This window comes from Thamnophis elegans, chromosome 11, assembly GCF_009769535.1.
Source record: "Thamnophis elegans isolate rThaEle1 chromosome 11, rThaEle1.pri, whole genome shotgun sequence".
Taxonomy (NCBI): Eukaryota; Metazoa; Chordata; class Lepidosauria; order Squamata; family Colubridae; genus Thamnophis; species Thamnophis elegans.
In genome coordinates, this window is record NC_045551.1 from 11,262,065 (window position 1) to 11,288,451 (window position 26,387).

At 42.4% G+C, this 26,387-nt stretch overlaps 1 protein-coding gene across 1 annotated transcript in view; it reads left to right on the forward strand.

The window, feature by feature from the left end:
• Positions 1 to 1,064: 1,064 nt before the first annotated feature.
• The window catches only part of TNR (tenascin R), a 122,334-nt gene continuing 97,011 nt past the window's right edge, over positions 1,065 to 26,387 (forward strand). The window contains 8 exon segments of the mRNA XM_032226715.1: positions 1,065 to 1,419; positions 1,422 to 1,562; positions 15,472 to 15,516; positions 15,519 to 15,689; positions 15,692 to 15,742; positions 15,745 to 15,846; positions 15,849 to 15,887; positions 15,890 to 15,943. Coding sequence (XP_032082606.1) covers positions 1,065 to 1,419; positions 1,422 to 1,562; positions 15,472 to 15,516; positions 15,519 to 15,689; positions 15,692 to 15,742; positions 15,745 to 15,846; positions 15,849 to 15,887; positions 15,890 to 15,943 — 958 coding nt within the window.

Sequence of the window (26,387 nt, forward strand, 5' to 3'; positions counted from 1 at the left end):
CTGGGAGTTCACCATAAACGACCAGGCATTCACCCACAACTACGCCTGGTACCCGACTTGGCTGGCAGGCCGAATCGTGGCCATTACCGGGCTGAAGTCATACCGAGTGAGCTAGAGGACAGACGAATCAGGAGGAGGCACATTGAACAGCTCCAACACTGCCTGGGGATGCTGAACTGAGGAACCAGGGTGATTGGACCGCACCTGCCAGCTCAGATCTCCTGGAGAACTTCAGATCTCCACCTCACGGAGCATGCTCAACTGCCATCCGGGAAGCAGATGGGCAGGAACCGGCCCCACCAAGCCAAGAGATCGAGAGATGACCGTCCAACCCGAGCCGCAAACATGTAGCTTGCGTCCGAAGCCATCCCGCGAAGAAATGGCATCTCGTGAGCCGAAGGAACCAGGTCGGAGCTCGACTCACGGGCTGAGGAGCTCCAGAAGATTCCTTCCCAGGCAGCCGGAGCAACAGCAGGCTCGACCGCACTGGCCGAGCTCCCAGGACAAATGATCTATGCAGGTCAAGTAGGAGACCGGTGCGCCCCACCTACCTGAAAGACTATGTCACCTATTTAGGTGGGGATTGGACATTGTTCATTCTAGGAGGGGAGGGTTGTATGTGCGGATGTACGTTGTTAATATTTACATGTTTTCACATACTCATCGGAGATTGGTTGCTCAAACCCCGGAAGTTTAAACTACTGTCATTGGCCAGCTGGTCTGCCGGAGCTCCTTAAAAGGTGAGCTCCAGCAATCCAGCCGCCAGAGCGCAGTCACTTACTCTTGCAATAAAAAGTGGTGAAAACTCACTCGCGCCTCGTGCCTGCTGCTTCTCGACGATCTAACAACTGGCATGGATTACAAATGGATCCCTGTTGCAGGCTTACTTGTACCTTTCCACTTTATGCAATGTTACTCCCATGCATAGAAACACTGTCTTGATCTTTGTCATAAGATTTTCTTAGGAGCTGCTTGTAACAATATGTTGCTGTGCTTTATTGCAGGTCTTCCTAAAACATTGCTTCCCAAGGCTGGTGTAGAAGTTCCCACTCCTTCTCAAGAAAATGAGGGCGGATGGTGAAAATGTGATGCTAAGAAATGTTTTGGTTAGCCTCAATGTACTGCTGTTGGCGTCCATCTTCAGACCCTTTGAATGCCACCTGGAAGTGATGACAGAGAGAGTTAAAAAACAGGTGACTGATGAAGAAGGCAGCTTTGCCAACTCCACATCCCCTATGAAAGAGCAACCCATGGTCTTCAGCCATATATACAACATTAATGTGCCTCTGGACAGCCTCTGCTCCTCATCTCTAGAGGCCTCATCTGACCCAGAGGTGAGTTCGGAAGATGACCGGATGACGGAATACACCGAGCAGACCTCAGACAGTGAGAGCCAGGTCACCTTCACCCACAAGATAAACCTCCCAAACAGACTTGCAAGTGTGCCGCCTCCTCCCGGGACATACAGGAGCTGCTGAGCAGGATTGAGATGCTGGAAAGGGAGGTGTCTATACTCCGAGACCAATGCAACTCCAATTGCTGTCAAGAAAATGCAGCCACAGGTAGTAACTAATCCCATGAGGTCCTCCTAGCAGCTAAGAAATGTCAAAGGTGAAAGAATGAACTTGGAGTCATTTGCTTGAAGCTCGAACCACCAAATACTCCTGCTGCTTCCAAATTTCAGAGTTTCACGTTTGGCAGTCTTGATATTCTTTTTAGCTTTACTCTTTACTAGTAGGATTAGGTTCATGTTTAAGTTTTACTGTGTCCAACTCTGTTGTTCTTTCCTTACACTTTATTTTTTCTTTCTATAAAAAATAATTGGTTCACTGACAAATGCGCGCTTGACAAAAGCGCGCCGACGAAACCACGGCGAGAAACCACAAGGTCGAAATCACGTCAATCAATGCGTGCAGAAGTGCGCTGACAACAGCGCGCCGGACAAAAGCGCACCTTCAACAAACAACTAATAACAACCTAATAACCCTAACCCTAATCCTAACCCTAATCCTAACCCTAATCCTAACCCTAATCCTAACCTAATCCTAACCCTAATCCTAACCTAAACGTAACCCTAAACTAACGCTAAACCTAACCCTAAACCTAACCTGAACCTAACCCTAAACCTAACCTGAACCTAACCCTAAACTAACCCTGCACCTAACCTAAACCTAACCCTGAACCTAACCCTGAACCTAACCCCTGAACCTGAACCTGAACCTAACCCTGAACCTAACCCTGAACTAACCCTGACCTAACCCTGAACCTAACCCTGAACCTAACTCTGAACCTAACCCTGAACCTAACCCTGAACCTAACCCTGAACCTAACCCTCACCCTAACCCTAACCCTAACCCTAACCCTAACCCTAACCCTAACCCTAACCCTAACCCTAACCCTAACCCTAACCTAACCCTAACCCTAACCCTGAACCTAACCCTAAACCTAACCCTAAACCTAACCCTGAACCTAACCCTAACCCTGAACCTAACCCTGAACCTAACCCTAACCCTAACCCTGAACCTAACCCTAAACCTAACCCTGAACCTAACCCTAAACCTAACCCTGAACCTAACCCTAACCCTGAACCTAACCCTGAACCTAACCCTGAACCTAACCCTGAACCTAACCCTGAACCTAACCCGAACCTAACCCTGAACCTCCCTAACCCTAACCTAAACCCTGAACCTAACCCTAACCTAACCCTAACCCTAACCCTAACCCTAACCCTAACCCTAACCCTAACCCTAACCCTAACCCTAACCCTAACCCTAACCCCCCTAACCCTAACCCTAACTAACCCTAACCCTAACCCTAACCCTAACCCTAACCCTAACCCTAACCCTAACCCTAACCCTAACCCTAACCCTAACCCTAACCCTAACCTAACCCTAACCCTGAACCTAACCCTAACCTAACCCTAAACCTAACCCTGAACCTAACCCTAACCCTGAACCTAACCCTGAACCTAACCCTGAACCTAACCCTAAACCTAACCCTGAACCTAACCCTAACCCTAACCCTAACCCTGAACCTAACCCTGAACCTAACCCTGAACCTAACCCTGACCTAACCCTAACCCTAACCCTAACCCTAACCCTAACCCTAACCCTAACCCTTACCTTAACTTAAATCACGCTTTTGTGGGCGTGGTTTTGTTGGCGCATTGTTGTGGGCACGTTTATGACATCGCGGTTTTCTCAGCGCAATTTTGTCGGTGCACTTTTGTCGTGCACGCATTTGTCAGGTCACGAAAATAATTATCTGTCTCTGTTCCACTCCTTTTACTACTAGGCGCACAGGTTAATGAACCTTTTTTTCAGAGGGTACAGGTTCACTTCAAAAGGTTTGTGGGAAGAGGTTTGCCTCTGGTAGCATCCCTGTCCAAAATTGCTGTTGATAGGCAGGCATCATTCCTCTGAGAATGCCCCTGAAGTATTGCTTGAAAGTATCCAATGGTTACCATTCTGTGCCTTCCCCAACCCATCTCAAATAAAGCTATTTCCTGATTATTCTAAGGAAAAGTTTACATCGTCAAGAAAATCTGCACTATGGCTGCATCTCCCGTGACAAAATTAAGTAATAAAGACTTCACCAAATCCTTTCCTATTCCTAAGTGTGAGCTTCTATTTTAAAAAGACAAGGAGAAAAAGAAAGTTTAAGAGAATCATCCCCAGAGTTTGAGAAAGTACATTAAAATGTTGATGCATAAGCAACCTAACAATTTTGAAACAAGGAGTCAATTACTCCCAAATTTTAAGGAAACCAAAGTTAGAACAGGAAATATAATCAAAATAACAAGTTGTATACTGCCATCTCTGTGGCATCATAAAAGGAGACTAAGCCGCTTTATGGCTTCCAAAAAATGAAAGTAGTATAAATAAGAGCCCTTTTCTCCCTCATGCAACTATGTATACAAAGCATCAAGTGAAGGGAATTCATTCAATCTTACCCTTTTCTTATGGTTACTATACCTGAACTGAAAAAATCCAGATGACCACTAGAAAGCAGGGAAGAGATGCAGAAACTCTTTACTGCCATCTAGTGGTTTTCTAGATTTTTCAACCTAGCTATGATATCATTCATTCATTCATTCATTCATTCATTCATTCATTCATTCATTCATTGTGCTAATTTACGCTACCTAAGCATTAAAAACATAAGCATACATACGAAAGTAATACAAAGATGCTGGACTCCATTATCATCCAATTACCTCCCAAAGACCCATTAGATCACACAGGGTCGGCCTCCTCCGGGTTCCGTCTACCAGCCAATGCCACCTGGCTACTACCCGGAGGAGGGCCTTCTCTGTGGCAGCTCCGGCCCTCTGGAATGAACTCCCCGCAGAGATTCGGACCCTCACCTCTCTCCAGGCCTTCCGAAAAGCCGTCAAAACCTGGCTTTGCCGGCAGGACCTGGGGTTGATGAGTTCCCCTCCCCCCTCTCGACCTGTGTGGTTGTGTGATTCTTGGCTATTTTAATTACTTGTATTGTGTTCTATGTTTCCCTTTTCCCCCTTTGAGTTGTTCGCCGCCGTGAGTCCCTCCCAGAGAAGGGCGGCATGCAAATAAAATAAATCTAAATCTAAATCATCCTGACTTTAGAGATTGAAGGAAGAATCAGATTTTTAAAGGCTTCTAGAAAGCCAACCAAGTCAGGGCAATTCAAATCTCAGAGAGAAGCTGTTCTTCAGTGACAGAAAGCCACTTTTTCCAAGGTCCAGTGGTGGGATTCAGCCAGTTCGCACCTATTCGGGAGAACCGGTTGGTAACTTTCTAAGCAGTTCGGAGAACCAGTTGTTGGAAGAAATCTTTTGTTTTTCCCCACTTTACAGGGCTAATCCTGTAAGGAAGGCAGGAAGGAAACATTCTGGTGTTGTTTCTAGCCTAATCTTTATTGCCCTGCTTACAGAAACTGCCTCTCCAGTTAACCCTTATTACCATTGTAACAACTAAGGCGAAGTGCCCATCGACCTGAGTGACAGTGACTTGGCCACACCCACATTATGAGAGATCGCCTCCTGCCAGTCACCTCCCAGAGACCTATAAGATCGCACAGACTAGGCCTCCTCCGGATTCCATCTGCCGGTCAATGTCAGCTGGCGACCCCCCGGGGAAGGGCCTTCTCTGTTGCTGCTCCGGCCCTATGGACGATCTTCCCGTTGAGATCCGGACCCTTACTACCCTTCCGGCCTTCCGCAAAGCGACTAAGACCGGGCTGTTCCGGCAGGCCGGGGGCTGTTGATGTATCCAGCCCCATACTAAGTTATGAATGTTGTTCAATTTTTAATGTTTTTTATTTTTTTGTATGTCCCCCCCTCCCTTTTTTACTTGTAAGCTGCCCTGAGTCTCTTTGAGAGCGGGCGGCATACAAATTAAATAAATAAATAAATAAATAAATAAATAATCACATGACCACCAATCCCCGCCTATCCAGCTGGTCATTAGGGCAGAGAACTGGTTGGTAAATTATTTGAATCCCACCACTGTCCAGGTCCAATGGGATGGCACTGTTTTCCGAAGGGATCTTGCCAGATCTGATGGGATAGACAGAAACTAGCATTCATTTTTTTGTGGCTTCCTTAAATTGAAATGAGAAGATAGATGGGCAGCTCTTCTCAAAAGTAGGGTCCTCTATGAGTATGTGTTCTCTGTGCAATATAAAATCCTGGATAAATGTAAAAAATAGGTGTATAATGGTGAACGATGGGCAGGAAACCTAGCCTCATTCTCCCCTTTCATGTGATGAAAATGAACTTCTGAAAAGAGCCAAGGAATGCAGCAATTTTCACATCTGTGCCATTGAGACACACAATCATGTATCTGATTACTAACAGCCTTCCATCATTTGTGATAATGTAACAAGGAAGGCACATATTTAAAATCCCTGTGACATTCCATCATGCAAACTAAAATGCAATCAACAGCAACAACTTTTTCAATGGAAGCAAAACTGTTCATGTGGGTTCTTTCTGAATTGCAAATGGCAAAGCTTTGTGGAATTCATTGGAAACCTATCCGTTTAGTCATTCAAAAGACATAGTTCACTTGGTGAACTCTACAAATCTGTTCTTCAAAACCAAATAAAAAGCAGGCCATTGTGCTAAGATGTTATTGAGAAGAGCTGTTGGCATAATGAATCTCAGTACCAAAAAGAAAATATGCTAGATAGGAGAAAATGTCATCAAAGAAAGAAGATATATATATAGATTTAGATGATATAGAGATAGAGATGGAGATGGAGATGGAGATGGAGATGGAGATGGAGATGGAGATGGAGATGGAGATGGAGATAGAGATAGAGATAGAGATAGAGATAGAGATAGAGATAGAGATAGAGATAGAGATAGAGATAGAAATAGAAATAGAAATAGAGATAGATGGATGGATGGATGGATGGATGGATGGATGGATGGATGGATGGATGGATGATAGATGGATGGATGATAGGTAGGTAGGTAGGTAGGTAGGTATTGTGTCACAATCCCTGGTATGCCCAAATATGGGAGGAAGTATACTGTTTCCTTTCTCTGTCTATCGGCTCATCACAAGAGACCATCCAGACAGAAAGCCATTATTTTTACTGTTGCCTTTGTTACATTTGTGTTGCATCCCTTTATTTATTTATCAGCACAAATGCAACACACACACACACACACACACACACACATATACATATAAATGAGTAAGAAGAAAGAAAATAGAAAAGAAACAAAAATGAAACATTTATAAAGTGGCTTCTGTTCTTTTTGACAGAAAGTATAAATGCATTTATATTTTACCCCCTCTCTTTAAGGTTACATCATAATTTCCTTTTTTTCCCATAAGCTACCCTTTCTAATCTTTAAATCCATAAATCACAAGTTCCATTTTCTCTTTTTTTCAGCAAAAGGTCCAAGATGTTTCACATCACTGATAAATGCACTTGTTGATCTTTTTTAATCAAATAAGTTTACATTGCCCTCTCTGCTAGTTCTGTCATCTTCACCAACCATTCCTCCCTTGTGTGTATTTCAAAGTCTTTCCATTTTGCTGGTATAATAATCTTGCAGCAGTAATTGTATTTAAGAATAAACTTCCATGGCTCTTTTCTAATTGACTGTCCCTTAATCCCAGCAAGAAAAATTCTTTCATTTTCCATTTCCGTTCTTTGTTAACATCTTTTTCTTTTGTTTGTTAATTTTAAAACCAACTAACATCACTAAATCCTTTAATTTTTCCATTTCTTCTAGAGCAGTGTTTCTCAACCTTGGCGACTTTAAGTCCTGTTCTAGAGGATCTTCCAATATTATTACCAGGTCATCAGTAAATGCCCTTAAAAGGTTTCTCTTTAAATATTGACTCCAGCAATTTTCTCGTATTCAATGCTTCCAGCTTTCATTTAGATTGGGAAATTGAGTCTTTTCCAGTGCACTGAGGGAAGAAAGGAATAATAATGGACATCTGGATTCTAAAAATGAGCCATGTGGCAGAAGCTGTGATTCTGACACTGAACACAGCTGAGACAAGAGAGGACGGACAGTACCTCTCTTGTTAGAATATTAGAAGAATATACCTGAAAGTAACTGGGTCAAGGAAGGTTAAGACTTCAACTGAAAACACAGGGGAAATGGAGATGGAGTGAAGAACCTGGGCTGATCAAGCCTCTTAGTAATTTATAGTAATATCCTGAAGGTTCTGTAGGTGTGGCCTGCTTTCTGGATCCACTGGTGGAACTTCTTCTAACCGGTTCAGTAGATTTGACGAACCGGTTCTACCGAATAGGTGCGAACTGGTAGGAACACACTCTGCCTGAAGAGAGCATCTATGCAATATGACTATAGAGCTATCCTTCCTATATTTAGAAAGGGTAGCTCAAAAGGGAGGCAACAATGGGTGAGATACTCCAGAGACCCATCTCCTCCCAAACCTGCATTGATCTTAAAGGGTTAAATTTAGGAATCCCAAACTGAACACTCAGGAATATTTATCTACAGGCAAAGGCCTCTGGGCAATAGGAGGTTGGCAGGGAAAACCAACAAAAGAGAAGTTATATTTCCAGTTCTATTACATTTGTTTAATTTTCCCCATGAGGAGTAGCGGTACAACTGAGCTGGCTCCAATCAATCATATACATAGCTATAGCCTGAACTTAACAATCAAAGTGTAAGATCTATAAAATCATTTTATATGCACATTAGTATGAATGGCAAATGCAAAAACACAACTCTTTAAAAGACTAAAAAAAAAAAACCAGTAAAAGTCGATAAACAAAGATATCTAAAACTATCATTCAAAAATATAGCCCCAGAGTGTTAATTTATAACTGACACAATGTGTACCAGTGATGGGATTCAAATAATTTACCAACCAGTTCTCTGCCATAATGACCAGCTGGGTAGGCGGGGCTCGGTGGTCATGTGATCATGTGGGCATGGCCAAGTCAATGTCACTCAGGTCGATGGGTGCTTCGACTTAGTTGTTACAATGGTAATAAGGGTTAACGGAGAGGCAGTTTCTGTAAGCAGGGAAATAAAGATTAGGCTAGAAACAACACCAGAATGTTTCCTTCCTGCCTTCCTTACAGGATTAGCCCTGTAAAATGGGAAAAAACAAAATAAGATTTCTTCCAACAACCAGTTCTCTGAACTACTTAGAAAGTTACCAACCGAATAGGTGCGAACTGGCTGAATCCCACCACTGATGTGGAGGCACATATATTAAAACATTTGAATGAATAAATATGGTTTGGTTGGGCCCTGAAAGAGCAAGAAGGGAAGACTAAGTGAACTTTCCTAAGAGGACATTTCACAATATGGAACCACCACTGAAAATGCCTGTCATCTCAAAATATAGGCTCAAAATATAGACACATTCAGAGCAAGGCCTTTAATGAAGTCCTTGGAGTTATTTTCCTTACCAGGAAGTGATTGATAAGAAAAAAAAACTAGTGTTTTAATTGAGTTGTTTATGTTGCAATCTTCTATTTCAAACCCCATTTGTTCCTTCAAAAGCTAAACAGGACTCAAATTTGTGGAGATTTAGTTTCTTTTTAATATAAATTCAGATTATCCAGGAAAAAAATATTTAAAGCAAATCAAATTTAAAAAAAAACAACTGAATGTAATCTATAAAGTGTATAAAATGCAAGGGGAGTTATTAGGTGAAAGTATGGACTACCTTTGAAAAGCCAGTGTCGAAATGTCTCAGCTAGAGACTCTGCTGTTCGAATTTCACACTGACAATTTTTTTCTGAATGGAGATGTTTTATGCTTTCCTTCCAGGGCTACCAATGGTAGAGCATTAAAGCAAGCAAGGGAGAAAGTTCTATAATGGGAGTGAAGAAACTTCCTTGTAGTAGGGAAGAAAAACAAGATAGCAGTTTTGCAATTCCAGAGGATTCCTGGTACACAGGGATGTGTTTGTGAGGAGAAAAAAAGATTTAAGAAAATTAGATTGTAAAACAAATCACTCAAAGATCAATTAACCTTGAAGTCCACAGAAATATTGGAGTAATTGAACTATGAAAATGAAAGGTAAAAAAAAAAATAGCTGACAGCAGAAAGAAAGAAGGAAAATTGTGGGGAGAGGCAATTGTACCACAAAAGCAAGATACGAGGACTACTTACCTGCAGATGGATATTGAGGAAGAGAGGGTGCACCAAGAGATTAGGGCTCATCCTACTGAATATGGACTACAAAAATGTAGGTGACAACTAAAAAGTAACAACAAAGATAGTTTCCCTACTATCTAATGTCATCCAGAGTTTTGAATTTTTGCAACCCCGATAAGGAAGTTCTATTAAAACTGTTCTCTATTGTTCAGTATGCAGTGCAGTGGTGGGATTCAGCCAGTTCGCACCTATTCGGGAGAACTGGTTGGTAACTTTCTAAGCAGTTCTAAGAACCAGTTGTTGGAAGAAACCTCCTTTTGTTTTTTCCCACTTTATAGGGCTAATCCTGTAAGGAAGGCAGGAAGGAAACATTCTGGTGTTGTTTCTAGCCTCATCTTTATTGCCCTGCTTACAGAAACTGTCCTCTCCGGTTAACCCTCATTACCATTGTAACAACTAAGGCGAAGCGCCCATCGACCTGAGTGACATTGACTTGGCCATGATCACATGATCACATGACCACCGAGCCCCACCTACCCAGCTGGTCATTAGGGCAGAGAACTGGCTGGTAAATTATTTGAAACCCACCACTGATGTACTGGGATTAGGAAGAAGGAGATAAAAGAGACTCCTTTCTCTCCATCCACTTACACTTCACCCCCAAAACACATAGTACAGTAAAGGAATCAGCAGTATTTAGTTGTGAACCTGTTAGGAAGAAGAAAGGGGGATAATGTATGTTTCCTTCCCACACAGCATCTTCTCCTTCCTTCCACGTGGGAGGAGAATATTTGTTAAGGGATGACACAATACTGTCCTATGTCATCAGCTGTCAACCTTTTTTTTCTCTCCGTCTCACCATGTAATACAAAGTTGAGAAGCTGGATCCAACCATTGCATCTTTTCTTTATCACAGGTAGATTCTTGCTGCTTGCCAGAATTGATTGAGCAGCAGGAAGCCATTTGCCATGAGTAGCATTTCAATTGTGCAAATTCTCAGATTAGAAACCCTGGGGAGTCTGATAAATCAAGATGTGCTCACAGTTTGGCAGTATGTTCCATCTCTTTTAAGGACAATTCTTCTACCTATCTTTGGCAAATGACTTTTCCAATTTTGTTGAAAGTTACCATTTGCAATAGTTTCACTTTTATGCGCTCATAGATATATACCAAATAGTAAATGGTGGTTTTGAAACAGTGGTGGGATTCAAATAATTTAACAACCGGTTCTCTGCCCTAATGACCAGCAGAGTAGGTGGGGCTTGGTGGTCCTGATACTAGGTGGGCATGGCCAACTCAACATCACTCACGTTGATGGGCACTTCACCTTAGCTGTTAGAATGTAATAAGGGTTAACAGGAGAGGCATTTTCTGTAAGCAGGGCAATAAAGATTAGGCTAGAAACAACACAGAATGTTTCCTTCCTGCCTTCCTTATAGGATTAGCCCTGTAAAGTGGAAAAAAAACAAAATGAGATTTCTTCTAACAACCGGTTCTCCGAACTGCTTAGAAAGTTACCAACTGGTTCTCCCGAATAGGTGCGAACTGGCTGAATCCCACCACTGTTTTGAAAGTATGAAGAAGAAGTACATTTTTTTATTATTTTGCAGAGTATTACTGCTGTTTAATGATGACATTATAGCATTAGCACTTAGATTTATATACCGCTCCATAGTGCTTTACAGCCTTCTCTGAACATCTTACAGTGTCAGCATATTACCCCCACAATCTGGCTCCTCATTTTACCAATCTTGGAAGGATGGAAGGCTGAGTCAACCTTGAGAATCAAACTCCTGGCAGTCAGCAGAATTAGCTTGCAATACTTCATTCTAACCACTGTGCCATAGGATTCTTATGTGGTAGGCATTATGTAATACACAAAGACTGTACAGGTGCAATAAAACCCTTAGGCTCTAAGTCTTGAGTAGTTGCCAGAATCACGTTGGTTAGAAGAGCGACCATAGAAATTGAAATAAATACATAAACCAAAAAAAAACGCTTTAATAATATAGACAGCATTTCCATTGCAAAATTGGACATTGCATCATTAAATGTTTATAGTGAGATTGTACATACAGACCAGGATATGCATGCTGAGTAGAGTTAAGCCATTGGAATGACAATGAATATGCTGTGCATAAGAATGGATTGCTCCAGCAATGGTTCTTAGAAGGAGGATGTTCTTTGAAATATTAGAGAGTGTGCAAACTCAGCTTAAAAATCTATCCAAAAACATATTAGGATGCTTTCATGTTTTTTCCCCCCTTTTTCTATGTAAAATTCTTTCAGATGTTCTTTTCCTGCTGGCAGTAAAAAGTGGGAGGACCTCCTTAAGGCTCAACAGGTTACACAAAAGATCATGGTGGGCCACCGCAGAACCAGAGACTTGTCTACTTGGGATTTATTCTAAATGTTTGGGGATAGTTTTAATCTTGATTAAGTATGGGATTGAGGATTTAGATTTGAGCCTAAATTTGGGGGGGGGGAAGATGGAGGATTTTAATGAAACCTTTGATAACTCCCCCCCCAAAGTACAAGTTTGTTCTGATGGAGTACTTATGCAAAGTATCTGTCAAGGCGGCCTCCCTCAGTAACCAAGAAAGAAACCACTCAACTCCATTTTGCAGAATTAAGAGTACTTTTACTGGTCGTGAGTAGATAGCAGCTAAGCAAAGCAAGATCTAGGCAAAAGCGTGCGTAATCATAGATATCAATAGGTGACCCAACCCCCTCCCCTTGGTAACCCCATCCCATGGTCCAATCCAGCACATCCCTCAGGTGTCATGTGGGAGACATCTTCAAAAAGCATCATCAGGTTGGTATGCCGGACAGTTGGCTTTGGCGGCAAATCCTTATCTGCAGCATAGCGAGTAGATGGTGAGAACAAACTCCCCTTTAACAAGTCACTCCTGTACTGAATACTTCCCCACCCAAATACCATGCCCCCCCTCCCCGTTTCAATGGCAGCCGAAAGCAAGCAGCAAAACAGAGGCTGACAGTATCCATTAAGAGTGACAATTGATCTATAGCTATCCAAAGTTAGAAGGAAAACAATTGCAATTTTACTAAAAGATCTCCCACACCTCGGGAGACTGGGGGGATAGTATTCATAATAAAATCTCAAAAATACAGGTAGTTCTCGACTTACAACCGTTTGTTCAGTGCCCATACAGAGTTGCAATGGCACTGAAGAAAGTGACTTATGACCATTTTCCACCCTTATGACGATTGCAGCATCCCCGTGGTCACGTGATTTACATTCAGATGCTTGACAACTTGGCTTATACCTACGACCTTTTGCAGTGCCCCGGGGAGTCATGTGACCTTTCGCAACTTCCGACGAGCAAACTCAAGGGGGAAACCAGATTCACTTCCCAACCATGTTACTAATTTAACAATTGCACTGATTGGCTTAACCAATGTGGAAGAAAAGTTGTAAAATGGGTGGGGGGGGAACTCATTTAACAAATTTCTCACTTGGCAACCTAAATTTTGGGCTCAATCGTGGTCATAAGTCGAGGACTATCTGTATACATTTTACTGCCACCCCCTTCCACCCCCATCCCAAATTATCACGTATAAACTTGATATTAATACCACCAATATATGGTTTTGGAGGAGGAACCTCTGTTATCACAACTGTGGATTGGATTTAACAGAGCTGCAGTTTGCTGGGAACGGGGAAAAATCTCTTTGGCTTTTGGTGTAGAAGAAATACTTTTCACCCGCCAGGATTTTCCCAATCTCCCTGTAGCCAATTCCTTAACTTCTCTTTTCCCATTTATTTGATGCAGCAGCACTGTTAAATGTTGCCATCCTGCAAACACCAGGACATTAAGTGGCCTGTAATTGCATGTCTCGGGGCCACTTTTCCCTCTGATGGATGCTATTCAGTGTGCCCACGAGTGACCATCTGGTGGCCGAAACACCCGCTGGATATGGAGTTTCTAGGCCACCTGGATTCCATTCGAAGAACACAAACATCATGATGAATCACATTTCTTGGGCTTCTTAGCACCCGAGATGATGCTGCTCAAACAAAGAAAAACTGTGAGATATGCTCGGAAAATTAATACCAGGAGGAAAAACTTTCAATAAATAGTTTCAGAACATTTCCCAAACTCCATGGAATTTAAAACACAGCATCTGCAAAGGCCACAAAGCAAGAAGGGGTTTCAAGTGTTGCAAAATACTTTGCAGATTGCTCATGCTCTGATCTCTCTCTCTCTCTCTCTCTCTCTCTCTCCTCTCTCCTCTCTCCCTCTCCCTCTCCCGCTCCCTCCCTCCCTCCCTCCCTCCCCCAATAAATAGTTGAAAGTTTTAATGCAACAGAGTTGTAAGCTAGACAGGTTTATATTTTAGCCCAGGTAATACTTAATCTTGGAGTATCACAAAGAGAAAGTAGATAATATATACAGCAGTGGTGGGATTCAGCCAGTTCGAACCGGTGGGGTAACTTTCTAAGGAGTTCGGAGAACCGGTTGTTGGAAGAAATCTTATTAGTTTTTTTTCCCACTTTACAGGGCTACTCCTGTAAGGAAGGCAGGAAGGAAACATTCTGGTGTTGTTTCCAGCTAATCTTTATTGACCTGCTTACAGAAACTGCCTCTCCGGTTAACCCTTATTAGATTGTAACAGCTAAGGCGAAGTGTCCATCGACCTGAGTGACCTTGAGTTGGCCACACCCACCCAGTCACATGACCACCAAGCCCCGACCTACCCAGATGGTCATTAGGGCAGAGAACCGGTTGTTAAATTATTTGAAGCCCACCACTGATATATGGTATATATGGCAGAGCATGTTTTGATATTTTTAAGGCTTTTCTGTTATCTACTTTCTCTTTATGATGCTCCAAGCTCAGATTATAAACCTGTCTAGCTTACACCTCTGTTGCATTAAAACTTTCAACTATTTATTGGGGGAGGGAGGGAGGGAGGGTGAGATAGAGAAAGAGATCAGAGCATGCGCAATCTGCAAAGTATTTATGCAGCACTTGAAACCCTTCTTGCTTTGTGGCCTTTGCAGATGCTGTGTTTTAAATTCCATGGAGTTTGGGAAATATTCTGGAAGGTCCATAGCATGACATGATAACATCTGAATAACTTTATTTCCCAAGACCCTCTAGCACCTAAGTATTGTCAGGGACAATAGTGTTCCATACTTATTTGTAATGTTTCATTAAATGGTTTCCAGGACTCGCAACTTTACCTAATCAACCCAGATGTTCTTAGGAACCTCAAAGCCTTAGTCCAGTGATGGCTGGGTCAGCATCATTGCAGGCATCTGTCATCCTCTCATTTTCTTTCTCATTCCTTGCCTTTATTAAGGAAACTCCTTCCTCCATTAATGCCAGGAAAATGTAGAATTATTTGCCATGTTTATTCCTTACTGCAACGCTTCATTAGAATCACTGTGGGGGATTCTAAATGGAGAGAAGTAGCCAATCACATTTTGGGAGCCTGAGGTGGTGCAGTGGTTAAATGCAGCACTGCAGGCTACTTCAGCTGACTGCAGTTCAGCAGTTCGGCTGTTCAAATCTCACCGGCTCAGGGTTGACTCAGCCTTCCATCCTTCCGAGGTGGGTAAAATGAGGACCCGGCTTGTTGTTGGGGGCAATATGCTAGACTCTGTAAACCGCTTAGAGAGGGCTGAAAGCCCTATGAAGCGGTATATAAGTCTAACTGCTATTGCTATTGCTATTGGGGGGGGCAAAGGGGAGGAGGGACTATGAATTTAATAGAGGCATCAATTGCAGTTGTTGAAGATACCCCAATATATCCCGCTTTGAGCTGAGTTGATATGGTCTTTATTCATTATTAAGAAGGTATGAAGTGTGCCAAGGATATAGCACTAATAATTGTTTTTACAATTCCAGGGCAGCTGGATTACATCCCCCATTGTGGGAGTCACGGTAACTTTAGCCTGAAACCTGTGGGTGCATCTGCGATGAAGGCTGGGCTGGGAAGAATTGCTCTGAGCCTCTCTGTCCCCTCGGCTGTTCTAGCCGGGTGGTGTGCATTGATGGCCAGTGTCTTTGCGACAGCGATTATAGTGGGGAGGATTGCTCCGAGGCACGTTGCCCAACGGACTGCAGCTCCCGGGACTCTGCGTGGATGGAGAATGTATCTGTGAAGAAGGCTTTGCCGGAGAGACTGTAACGAGCTCAGATGCCCGGAGGACTGCTCAGGGAAGGGAGTCTGTGCCAATGGGACTTGCATCTGCCAAGAGGGCTACGTAGGGGAAGACTGCGGCAGTTGAGGTGCCTCAACGCTTGCAGTGGGCGTGGATTCTGCCAGAAGGCCTGTGCTCTTGCGAGGAAGGTTACCAAGGACGGGATTGTTCAGCAGGTACGTTAGAATGTAAGATAATGGATAAATGTGGACCTCAAAGGACCCCTTAGCAAATTTCAAGCCTTTGTCATTTTAGAACATGATGAGTAGATAGATAGATAGATAGATAGATAGATAGATAGATAGATAGATAGATATATATATTAATATAGATAGATATATAAGATAGGATATAGATATAGTATAGATATAGATATAGATATAGATATAGATATAGATATAGATATAGATATAGATAGATATAGGATATAGATATAGATATAGATATGATATAGATATAGATATAGATATAGATATAGATATAGATAGATATAGAGAGATTAGATAGAGAGAAAGAGAGAAAGAGAAAGAGAAAGAGAATAGAGATGGATGATGGATGGATGGATGGATGGATGGATATAGATATAAGTAGATATAGATATAGAGAAAGAGATAGAGAAGAGATGATAGATGATAGATAGATAGAGTATAATAGATAGATATATAGATAGAGATAGAAGATAGATAGATAGATAGATAGATATAGAGATAAGATGATAGAGATAGAGATAGAGATAGAGACAGAGACAGAGACAGAGACAGAGACAGAGACAGAGACAGAGACAAAAATAGCTAGATAGCTAGAAAGCTAGAAAGCTAGAAAGCTAGAAAGCTAGCTAGCTAGACAGACAGACAGACAGACAGACAGACAGATTTAAAGGAGCATAAAAATTACTAATGCAGAATTATGCAAATATGCCCAATTCTTCCCCCAATAAAATAGTGGAGCCTGCTGTTCTCAAATACTGTCAATAAAATATGTAAATACTATTATTACACCCTTCTTCTTTTCTACATAAAATAGTAAATTTCTACTCTTGTTTAAAAAAGAATCAAGCTGACCTTGTGTATGAAGGTGTCATTAGGTGGTGGAAGGAAGAAGTGAGCCATTAAGGAGAGACTTGGACAAGGGTTTAATACTCTAGGGATAGAAGGAAGCAGGTAACTCCAATAATCCATCATGGATTTGTTTAGTATGACTTGCAACTATTTCTTGACCTAGCCTATCTCAAAGGGCTGACGGCTTTGCTCTTCTCTGTTCTACTTTATTGAAAGTCTGGAAAGAAGTGGCTAGCAAAACCAGAGGAGGGGAGAGATGGAGGGTAGGAAAGGAAGCCAGAAACAAATGTTAATCAAGAGTGCAAGCCATGGCAATAACAAGGACTTCAGGAGATGCTGGCAGGTGACCAGAGGAAAGAGCAGCGATCCATGATTCCCACAACTTCCAGCAATCTCTAATCATATTTGCAGCAAGTCACTGGATCTTACCATCAAGATAATCTAGTTGTCTTTGAAACCACTTGAATATCGTAGCTGGTGCAAAATGCTTGTTAACCTGCTTGCTAACTGGCACTTGTTGCCATGACCTGTGAAACTTGCATTAGTTGCCAGTGCGTTTTTGGATACAATCCAAATGCTTTCATCTATAAAGTCCTACATGCAGTTACTAGCCAAAACACCTTTTCCCAAAATCAATCTCTCTGATTCATTTCTTCCCAGGAAAAACTGCTAGTATTTCCCATTTCAGGAAGCAATTGGGTGTAAAAACACAGAAATGCTGTTTTTTTTTTTAGTTATGGCCTCAGTCCCGTGGAATAACTCCCTTTAGAAATTAGACTAGCAGTTTTTTGAACATCTTCCAGAAACTAATGAAAACAGAGTCCCTTCTGGAGGATAGGATGTTTATTGTTTTAATTGTTGTTGCTTCATTTTTAATTTTTATTAACTTAATTAGTTTGTTTTGTGGACATTATAATCATTATCTCTCTTTAATTGTTAATCACCAAGAAACCCTGTAGATTACAGTAATATGACATGTAATAAATAAATGAATCATAAATATCTATGATAGAACAGTTGTAGAAGAACAAAGGATTTTTATTCCAACTTTTAAAAGCATCAAATCAGAGGTGGGTTCCTACCATTTCGCACCTATTCGGTAGAACCGGTTCGTCAAATCTACCGAACCGGTTAGAAGAGGTTCCACCAGTGGACCCGGAAAGCAGGCCACACCTACAGAAGAGGCTCCAAAAAATTTTGAAACCCACCACTTGGTCCTTGGATATGATTATTCTACACTATCATGCTCATATTTATAAAACTCAGTGCCTCTGTGAAAGGTAAGGGATGACTACTGCGTTTGTGGTGCAATCAGAACATTGCGTGTGTTGAAGTTGTTTTAACGCAAACCAAAGATGCCTTTTAAAAAACAAGTTTACATCATATCCTTATGCATGCCAGTGCTGTGTGTGAGGTAATCTAAGGTGGTTCTGACAAGTGTCGTCGGCATCTTCATATCCGGTCACATGGGCGGCAAGCCACTCCCATCCAGTCACATGGGTGGCAAGCCACTCCCACAAAGGAGGCCACACCCACAGAGTAGGTTCAAACAATTTTTGAAACCCACCACTGCATCAAATCCACTTATAATCTGTCCCTGTATTTCTGATAATCAGCAAGGATTACTCAGTGGGTCAGAGGTACTAAGACTGAACAGGCATTTTTGGAAGAGTCCTACATGTTCTAGCTTCCTGTAGAGATGCCATGGGAAGTAGCACACCTTTTGGTTTCAGAAGACCACTCAGATCTGGGATGCATTTTCCTTAGTTTGTTTTTGTTTTAGAACTTGCAGTAACTGCATGGCCAACTCATGGCATTTGGTATGATAAGCTTAGGTCAAGCGCAGGACTGAACACTTCGCTTGTGGATAATTTCTTGCCATTCTTCAGTTAAGTAATACAGTGCCCTCCCCTCCCTTTCTCCCTCCTTCCCTCTCTCTCTCTTTCTCTCTCCCTCCCTCCTGCAGTGGTGGGTTGCATTTTTTTAGAACCTCTTCAATAGGTGTGGCCTGCTTTGTGGGAGTGGTTTGCCAGCCATGTGACTGAATGGGAGTGGCTTGGCAGTCGGTGCGACTGGGTGGGCGTGGGCAACTTATAAAATGTGGTGAAACTCACTTAACAACGCTCTTGCTTAGCAACCAAAATGTTGGCTCAGAAACTCTGGCATTGAAGCACGCAAGTCTTAAGCTGTCAAGTTACAAGACCCCTTGCACCCCTAACCCTTTAGAAAAAAAACTCCCAGGGGTGTTCAAACTTGACAGCTTTAAGACTTGTGGACTTCAACTCCCAGAATTCCTCCTCCAGTCATGTTGGCTCAGGAACTCTGGCACTGAAGTGTGCAAGTCTTAAAGCTCCCAAGTTACAAGACCCTTGCACCCCTAACCCTTTAGAAAAATACGCCAGGGGTTTTCAAACTTGACAGCTTTAAGACTTGTGGAATTCAACTCCCAGAATTCCTCCTCCAGTTCATGTTGGCTCAGGAACTCTGGCACTGAAGTGTGCAAGTCTTAAAGCTGCCAAGTTACAGACCCTTGCACACCCTAACCCTTTAGGAAAAACCCCAGGGATGTTCAAACTTGACAGCTTTAAGACTTTAAGGTTAGATAGGACTCTTAGGGTGGCGTGGCAATTGGTGAGCCAGCCAATCAGTGGGAAGTGGGCGGGGCAAACGTGGTGCAGACGGGTGAGGGAGGGAGCTGGAACCGGTTCTACATGGCACGGTAGATTTGTGAACCTCCTCTATAGAAGAGGTTAGAACTGGCAGAAACCCATCTCTGCCCCTCCCCGCTCTCTCTCTTCTTTTTCCCAAAAGAGCAGGAGGGCTGTTATCCAATGTGTTTTTCTACTTTTGCTTCGAGGAGAAGGCTATTTAAACAATAGGAGAAAAGTGCTGTTTCACATTTCTCATTTCAAATAGTAAGCTTAATAAGGATGAGAAGAGTCCTTGAGAGATCACTCCTTCCTAACCCAAGGCAATTTCATCTTGCTAAATAAATTGTCCAAAGGGAGTGAAGCAGAAGAGGCATGTCCAGAACAGCATCTTCCTGCTAACATTTTCCAGAAGTCTGCCTCTTCCCTTTTTGCAGAGGAAGATAACAGGTTGGAAGGGACCTAGAAGGTCTTCTAGTCCAACCATCTTCAAGCAGAAGACTTATATATCATTCAGACAATGGCAGTCCAGTCTTTTCATGAAAACATCCAGTGGGGAGCACATCTATAATTTCGGAAGGCAAGCCACTGCACTGATAATTTCTCCTGTCAGGTTGGAACTCTCTTTGATGATCTTTCATCCATTACTCCTTGCCCTACCTTCAGGTGCTTTGGATTATGGGTTCTCCTCCTGTTCTTTGTGACAACCCCTCAAGTGTTGGAAAACAGCTATCATGTCACCCCTAGTCTTTCTCTTTCTTAGACTAGACATACCCAGTTCCATTAACTGCTCATCATAGGATTTACCCTGGAACCCCCTTATCATCTTTGTTGCTCTTCACTGCAGGCTTTCTAGGGCCTCAGCATCATGTTTATATGGTGGTGACCAGAACTGGAAGAAATATTCCAAATGTGGGTTCATTGATGCAGTATAGAGAGATATTTCCTGTGATCTTGGGCTATCCAGTGGTTGGGGTTTCAAAAAATTTCGAACTACTCTGTGGGTGTGGCCTCCTTTGTGGGAGTGGCTTGCCGGCCATGTGTTCTCTCTCTGTCTCTCTGTCTCTGTCTTGTCTTGCTCTGTCCTGTCTCTGTCTCTGTCTCTCTCTCTCTCTCTCTATCTCTCTCTCTCTCTCTCCTTCTTTGTCTCTCTGTCCCTTTTTCCTTTTTTTTTCTCTCTCTCTCATTTTTCTTGTCTTTTTTCTTTTTCTTTATTTTCTTTCTTCCTTTCTCTCTCCATCTCCCCCCCTCTCTCTTCGCTCTCTCTCCTCTTCCTTCCTTTGTCTCTCTGTCCCCTTTTCTTTTTTTCTTACATCTCTCTCACTTCTTTTTTTTTTTCTTTTCTTTTTTTCTTTCGTCCTTTCTCTCTCTCTCTTCTTCTTTCTCTCTCTCTCTTTCCTTCCTTTTGTCTCTCTGTCCTCTGTTTTCCTTTTTTCCTTTCATCTCACTCACTTTTTCTTTCTTTTTTTCTTTATTTCCTTCTTCCTTTCTCTCTCTCTCTCTCGTTCTCTCTCTCTCTTTCCTTCTTTTGTCTCTCTGTCCCTTTTCCTTTTTTTCTTTCTTTCATCTCTCTCTAACTTTTTCTTTCTTTTTTTCTTTTTTTTTCTTCTTTTCTTCATTTCTCTTCTCTCTCTATGTGAGTCTGTGAGATAGAGATAGAGGAGAGAGAGAGAGAGAGAGAGATTGAGAGGGTGGTGGGTTTCAAAACATTTTGGAACCTCTTCTGTAGGTGTGGCCTGCTTTCCGGGTCCACTGGTGGAACCTCTTCTAACAGGTTCGGTAAATTTGACGAACCGGTTCTACCGAATAGGTGCAAACTGGTAGGAACCACCTCTGGTGCTATCCTTGAAACAGCCTAGACCTGCATTGGTTTTTTCGACAGCTGCAGCAGACTGCTGACTCATTTTTAAATGGTCCATCAGGACCTCTAGATCCCTTTCACAGACACAACTGTTTAGTTATGTACCCCCTTTCTATACCTGTGCATTTGGTTTTTCTTGCCAAGACCTTACTTTTCTCACCACTGAATTGCCCTTGTTGGATAAGACCCAGTGTTCAAGCTGTCAAGATCCTTCTGTATCTTGAAGCTATCTTGAGGCTATTCCTCCCACTTGGTATCATCTGCAAATGTGATGAGTTCCCTTGATCTTGTTAGCATTAGTGTATAAGCATCTGACTCCTTCTTGATGACCCTGCATTGCTTCCTAGGTCTCCTGCTTTCTATATGGGTTCCTCTTCTTTCTCACTACACAATATTTTGAGATTTATGCTTGGGATTAGGTCCTAAAGATTGGTCTCCCTCCCCTTCCAGATTTACTTTAAAGACATTTGGATAAGCTGAGTCATTTGTTTGTTTTCCAAACATGTTCTTCCTGAGTCCTGATTCTTGTGAGGTGTAGCGCAGTGGGCCGAGGTGGCGCAGTGGTTAGGGTGCAGTACTGCAGGCCACTTCAGCTGACTGTTATCTGCAGTTCAGCGATTCTAACTCACCGGCTCAAGGTTGACTCAGCCTTCCATTCTTCGAGGTGGGTGAAATGAGGACCCAGACTATGTGGGCAATATGCTGACTTTGTAAACCGCTTAGAGAGGGCTGAAAGCCCTATGAAGCGTATATAAGTCTAACTGCTATTGCTATTGCTATTGCTAGCCCATCATCTGCCAGAAGCTCTACATATAAGTAATTTAAATCATGATCTATGAATCTAAGGATCATGTCCCTGATCATTCCACAAATCATACAATCTTTTACATTGTGACATGTTTGAGGCATCTCTCTTGTTTCACATAGGCTGGCTGGAGAACTGCTATCCCTTATTGGCGGCAAGGAACAGTGGCCCCATTCATTCAATATATTTTTTTGTTGTTTGTTCCCAAAGGGAATTCTCCGATGAGTGGCTTGATATTCTCAGTGAACGGTTCAATGTTTGAGATGCTTGTGGCACTCACATGATGGATAAGTGTTCTTACAAGTACACCTTTTATGCATAGAAGATTAGCATGTCAAAATGGGCTAAGTCCCCCTTTCTACCATCCAATATTCTGGAGAGTTTGGAATAATTGTGCGGAGTGGACCGTTAAGTCCATTTTACTCAATCCATGCTTGCTGCAGAAGTCCCAAGGCTAGATGCATTATGAAAGCAAAGACGTGGGAGTTCAGTTTCTGGTTTCTTCCTTTTAAGGGCAGTAGTACAGCTATCTACTAATTATACAGTAACAACAAGCTTCACAACCTGATTTTGGCAAATCGGGTTGCTACAACAAAACAGCTGTTTGGTTTCCAAGCAAGTTATTACCTGTATATAAAGAATACTGAGAAACCTATTGTTATTATTGGAACAGAGGTAGGGCTATAAGTATAATAATATGTCTGTTAGTCTAAGCAATGTCCATTGAGTTTACCACTAGACTTTACTACTAAGCAAATGGGCATAGGATTGCTACAGTACTTAAGAAACAGAGTGGAAAGTTCCTTCCTATCCCTTTACTCCATGTTTCATTGCATTCACTCCAGTTGAAGCCAAGGCTGCTATCACAGCCTTATGATGCCAGCAAGAGCTTCAAAGGCTTCCAAAAAATCTCATCCCTATCCATATTGATGTTAGTTACCTGTTGTGGCCCAGCAGGAGCCGTTGGAGCTGCCACCAGACTCCGACAGCGAGGGTCCTATGAGCTGGCTCTGGAGGATGTGGAGGACTCTGGACAGGGTTCCGACTCTGAGCAGGGTGCAGAGAGACTGGTTGGGCACCAGGTGGCCTGAGCCTTGGACCAGTGGGGAGGAGACAAGGGAGAGTGATCCAGAAGCTAGCAGTGAGTTGTTCCTGGATGCCCGGAATCGACGAGCTAATAGGCTTCAGGAACAGTTATGCAAGTACAGGAGGTAATTGCACTCAGCTGGTGGTCATTAGGCTCCTCTCCAGACTATAAAAAGACTGTTGTGCACACGCTCCTCTGCAGAAGTCAATGCATTGACTAAAGAGGACTTTTGTAACTAGCTTGGCAGGCTGGATTGCTGCCAAGGTCCTTATGTGTTTGTTATGCTTGGCTTTCAGCAACGAGGTTTTGGTTTCTTGCTATTAAAGTACATCCAGTTAAGCTTGTCTCGGCTTTCGTTACGGGACGGAGGAGGAGGTTTAGAACAGTTACCCTAGATGGGTTTCTTTCCTTATGAACTAAATTTGCCTTATTGTTCCCAGTGCCTCACCCCAAAGGGAAATAAGAATATACTAAACCATGCCATCATCCAACAAAGAGCACAGTCAAGGTTAAGAGCTAATGTGATAGAAGTAATTTCCTCTGGCTAATTAAAAGGCTTGGGTGTATTTCTATATTGACTCTGACATGTTGATATTTTACTTCCTTCACCAGTGAGGTAGAATCATGAAAGGCAACCTCTCTGTATTATTGTTTGCAGCAGGAACGTATTCTTCTCAAATGCCCTCTGCTTATTAAAGTTAATTCTTATTGTACTAAATGATTTCTAAAATAAAGAGGACTTACATATATTTGCATATCTCCTAAATATAGAGACAAAGCCTTTTTGGCTTAGCAAGCTTTTTTTTTCTGTATCAATTTTACAGCCTCAGCCATGCGTTTGAACTGTTCCATTTAAGTGAAAATAAAGCCTCAACACACTTCATGTATAAACTGGCAAGTTAAATAATACAAAGGCATGGAAATTTCAATTCTACTTATTCCACATCCTAGCAAACAGCCTTCGCAATATGCTATCTGATCTCTCTCTTAGCACTGGGACTTTCACACACAAGATACTCGATGTAGAAGGCTTCTTACTTAATTCCAAAGATCTTCCTTCCTTCACTGAGCCGAGGTGGTGCAGTGGTTAAATGCAGCACTGCAGGCTACTTCAGCTGACTGCAGTTCTGCAGTTCGGCTGTTCAAATCTCACCGGCTCAGGGTTGACTCAGCCTTCCATCCTTCCGAGGTGGGTAAAATGAGGACCCGGATTGTTGTTGGGGCAATATGCTGACTCTGTAAACCACTTAGAGAGGGCTGAAAGCCCTATGAAGCGGTATATAGTCTAACTGCTATTGCTATTGCTTCTAGTGATACTGTATTTTATACTGTTAGCCTTCACTTAATTACCATTCATTAGCAACTGTTTGAAATTATGATAGCACTGAAAAAGATACTTAGACCCAGTGGTGGGTTTCAAAAATTGTTCGAACCTACTCTGTGGGTGTGGCCTCCTTTGTGGGAGTAGCTTACTGCCCATGTGACCGGATGGGAGTGGCTTGCCGCCCATGTGACCAGATATGAAGATGCCAATGACACTTGTCAGAACCACCTTAAATTACCTCACACACAGCACTGGCATGCATAAGAATATGATGTAAACTTGTTTTTTAAAAGGCATCTTTGGTTTGCGTTAAAACAACTTCAACACACGCAATGTTCTGATTGCATTACAAACGCAGTAGTCATCCTTACCTTTCACAGAGGCACTGAGTTGTATAAATATGAGCATGATAGTGTAGAATAATCATATCCAAGGACCAGTGGTGGGTTTCAAAAAATTTTGGAACCTCTTCTGTAGGTGTGGCCTGCTTTCCGGGTCCATTGGTGAACCTCTTCTAACCCATTCGGTAGATTTGATGAACCGGTTCTACCGAACTGGTGCAAACTGGTAGGAACCCACCTCTGTTATGACCACACTTACAGTTGTCACAGCATGCCTGAAATCATGTTATTGTGATTGGGGGCTGGCAACTGTCCCACATTTACATTTAGATTCCCAAAATTCTGAACTTTCACTTTAAAAAAGCATGCTTCTGATCTTCATAGCTACCAAAGATAGCTTTAAAAGATCAGTTATTATCATTCTATTTGAATCTGATTCTGGATGGGGAATTGTGTGTGCAAGCACATCTTACCATATGAAGCTGCCTTGCACCCTTAACAAATAATTGAAAGATGTGAACAAGGACTGCAAAGGCAGCATAGCTCGCTTTCCAAAGTGTCACAAACAATGAAAGACAGAGACAGAAACAAAGCTAGTCATAAACTGATGCAGCTGTAATATTTTGAAATCCTGGAATGTTTATATATTATACTATGTAAAAGAAAATATGCGTGTAAAATACTGCACATATGCATATAACAATGGAATGCTGGAAAGAGCATGGCAATGGAGAATGGCATTGTTGGTTAAACTCAAAGCCACCCCAAAAGAATACTGTGCAAAGAAGAAACACAATTTATGGGACTTTTATTTGGACCTAAATGGATTGTCTGTTAGAAGAAATTTCTATGGCAAGATACAATATAAGCTATGAATTAAAATAGGATTTCCCAAGTCCCAAATCTACCTGAAAAGTCCTCCCATGAGCAGGACATACAAACACATAACACTGATACTTAACTTTAACTAAGCTTAAACCTGCTTTGTGCAATGCATTTGTTTAATCGATATCTGTTGTGGCTCGCAGGAGCATTTGGAGCTACTATAGACTCTGACAGCGAGGGGCCCTATGAGTCAGGCCTGGAAGAGGCGGAGGGCCCTGGACAGGGTTCTGACTCCAAGCAGGCTCAGAGAGACTAGTTGGCCCCCAGGTAATGACTGAGCCTTGGATCAGTGGGGAGGAGACAAGAGAGGCTGACACAGAAACCTCCTGTGAGTTGTTTCGGGATGCACGCAGGAGAAGGGCTGACTGACGTAAGGAACAATTGAGGACTCACAGGAGATGTAATGAGCAGCTGTTGCGTTAGGGTCTCCTCCTGCAGATAAAAGTGACTGATGGTGCCACGCCCTGGTTGCAGAAGTCAACGTTCTCCGTTCGTGTGCAACCATCGAGAAAAAGCATTTGGATAAGTGACATGATTTATATAATCCTGTTTTGTAGTAGTTTATGAGTGAGGACTTTTGCCAGAGCATTTATCTGTGTTTAATTTGGCCT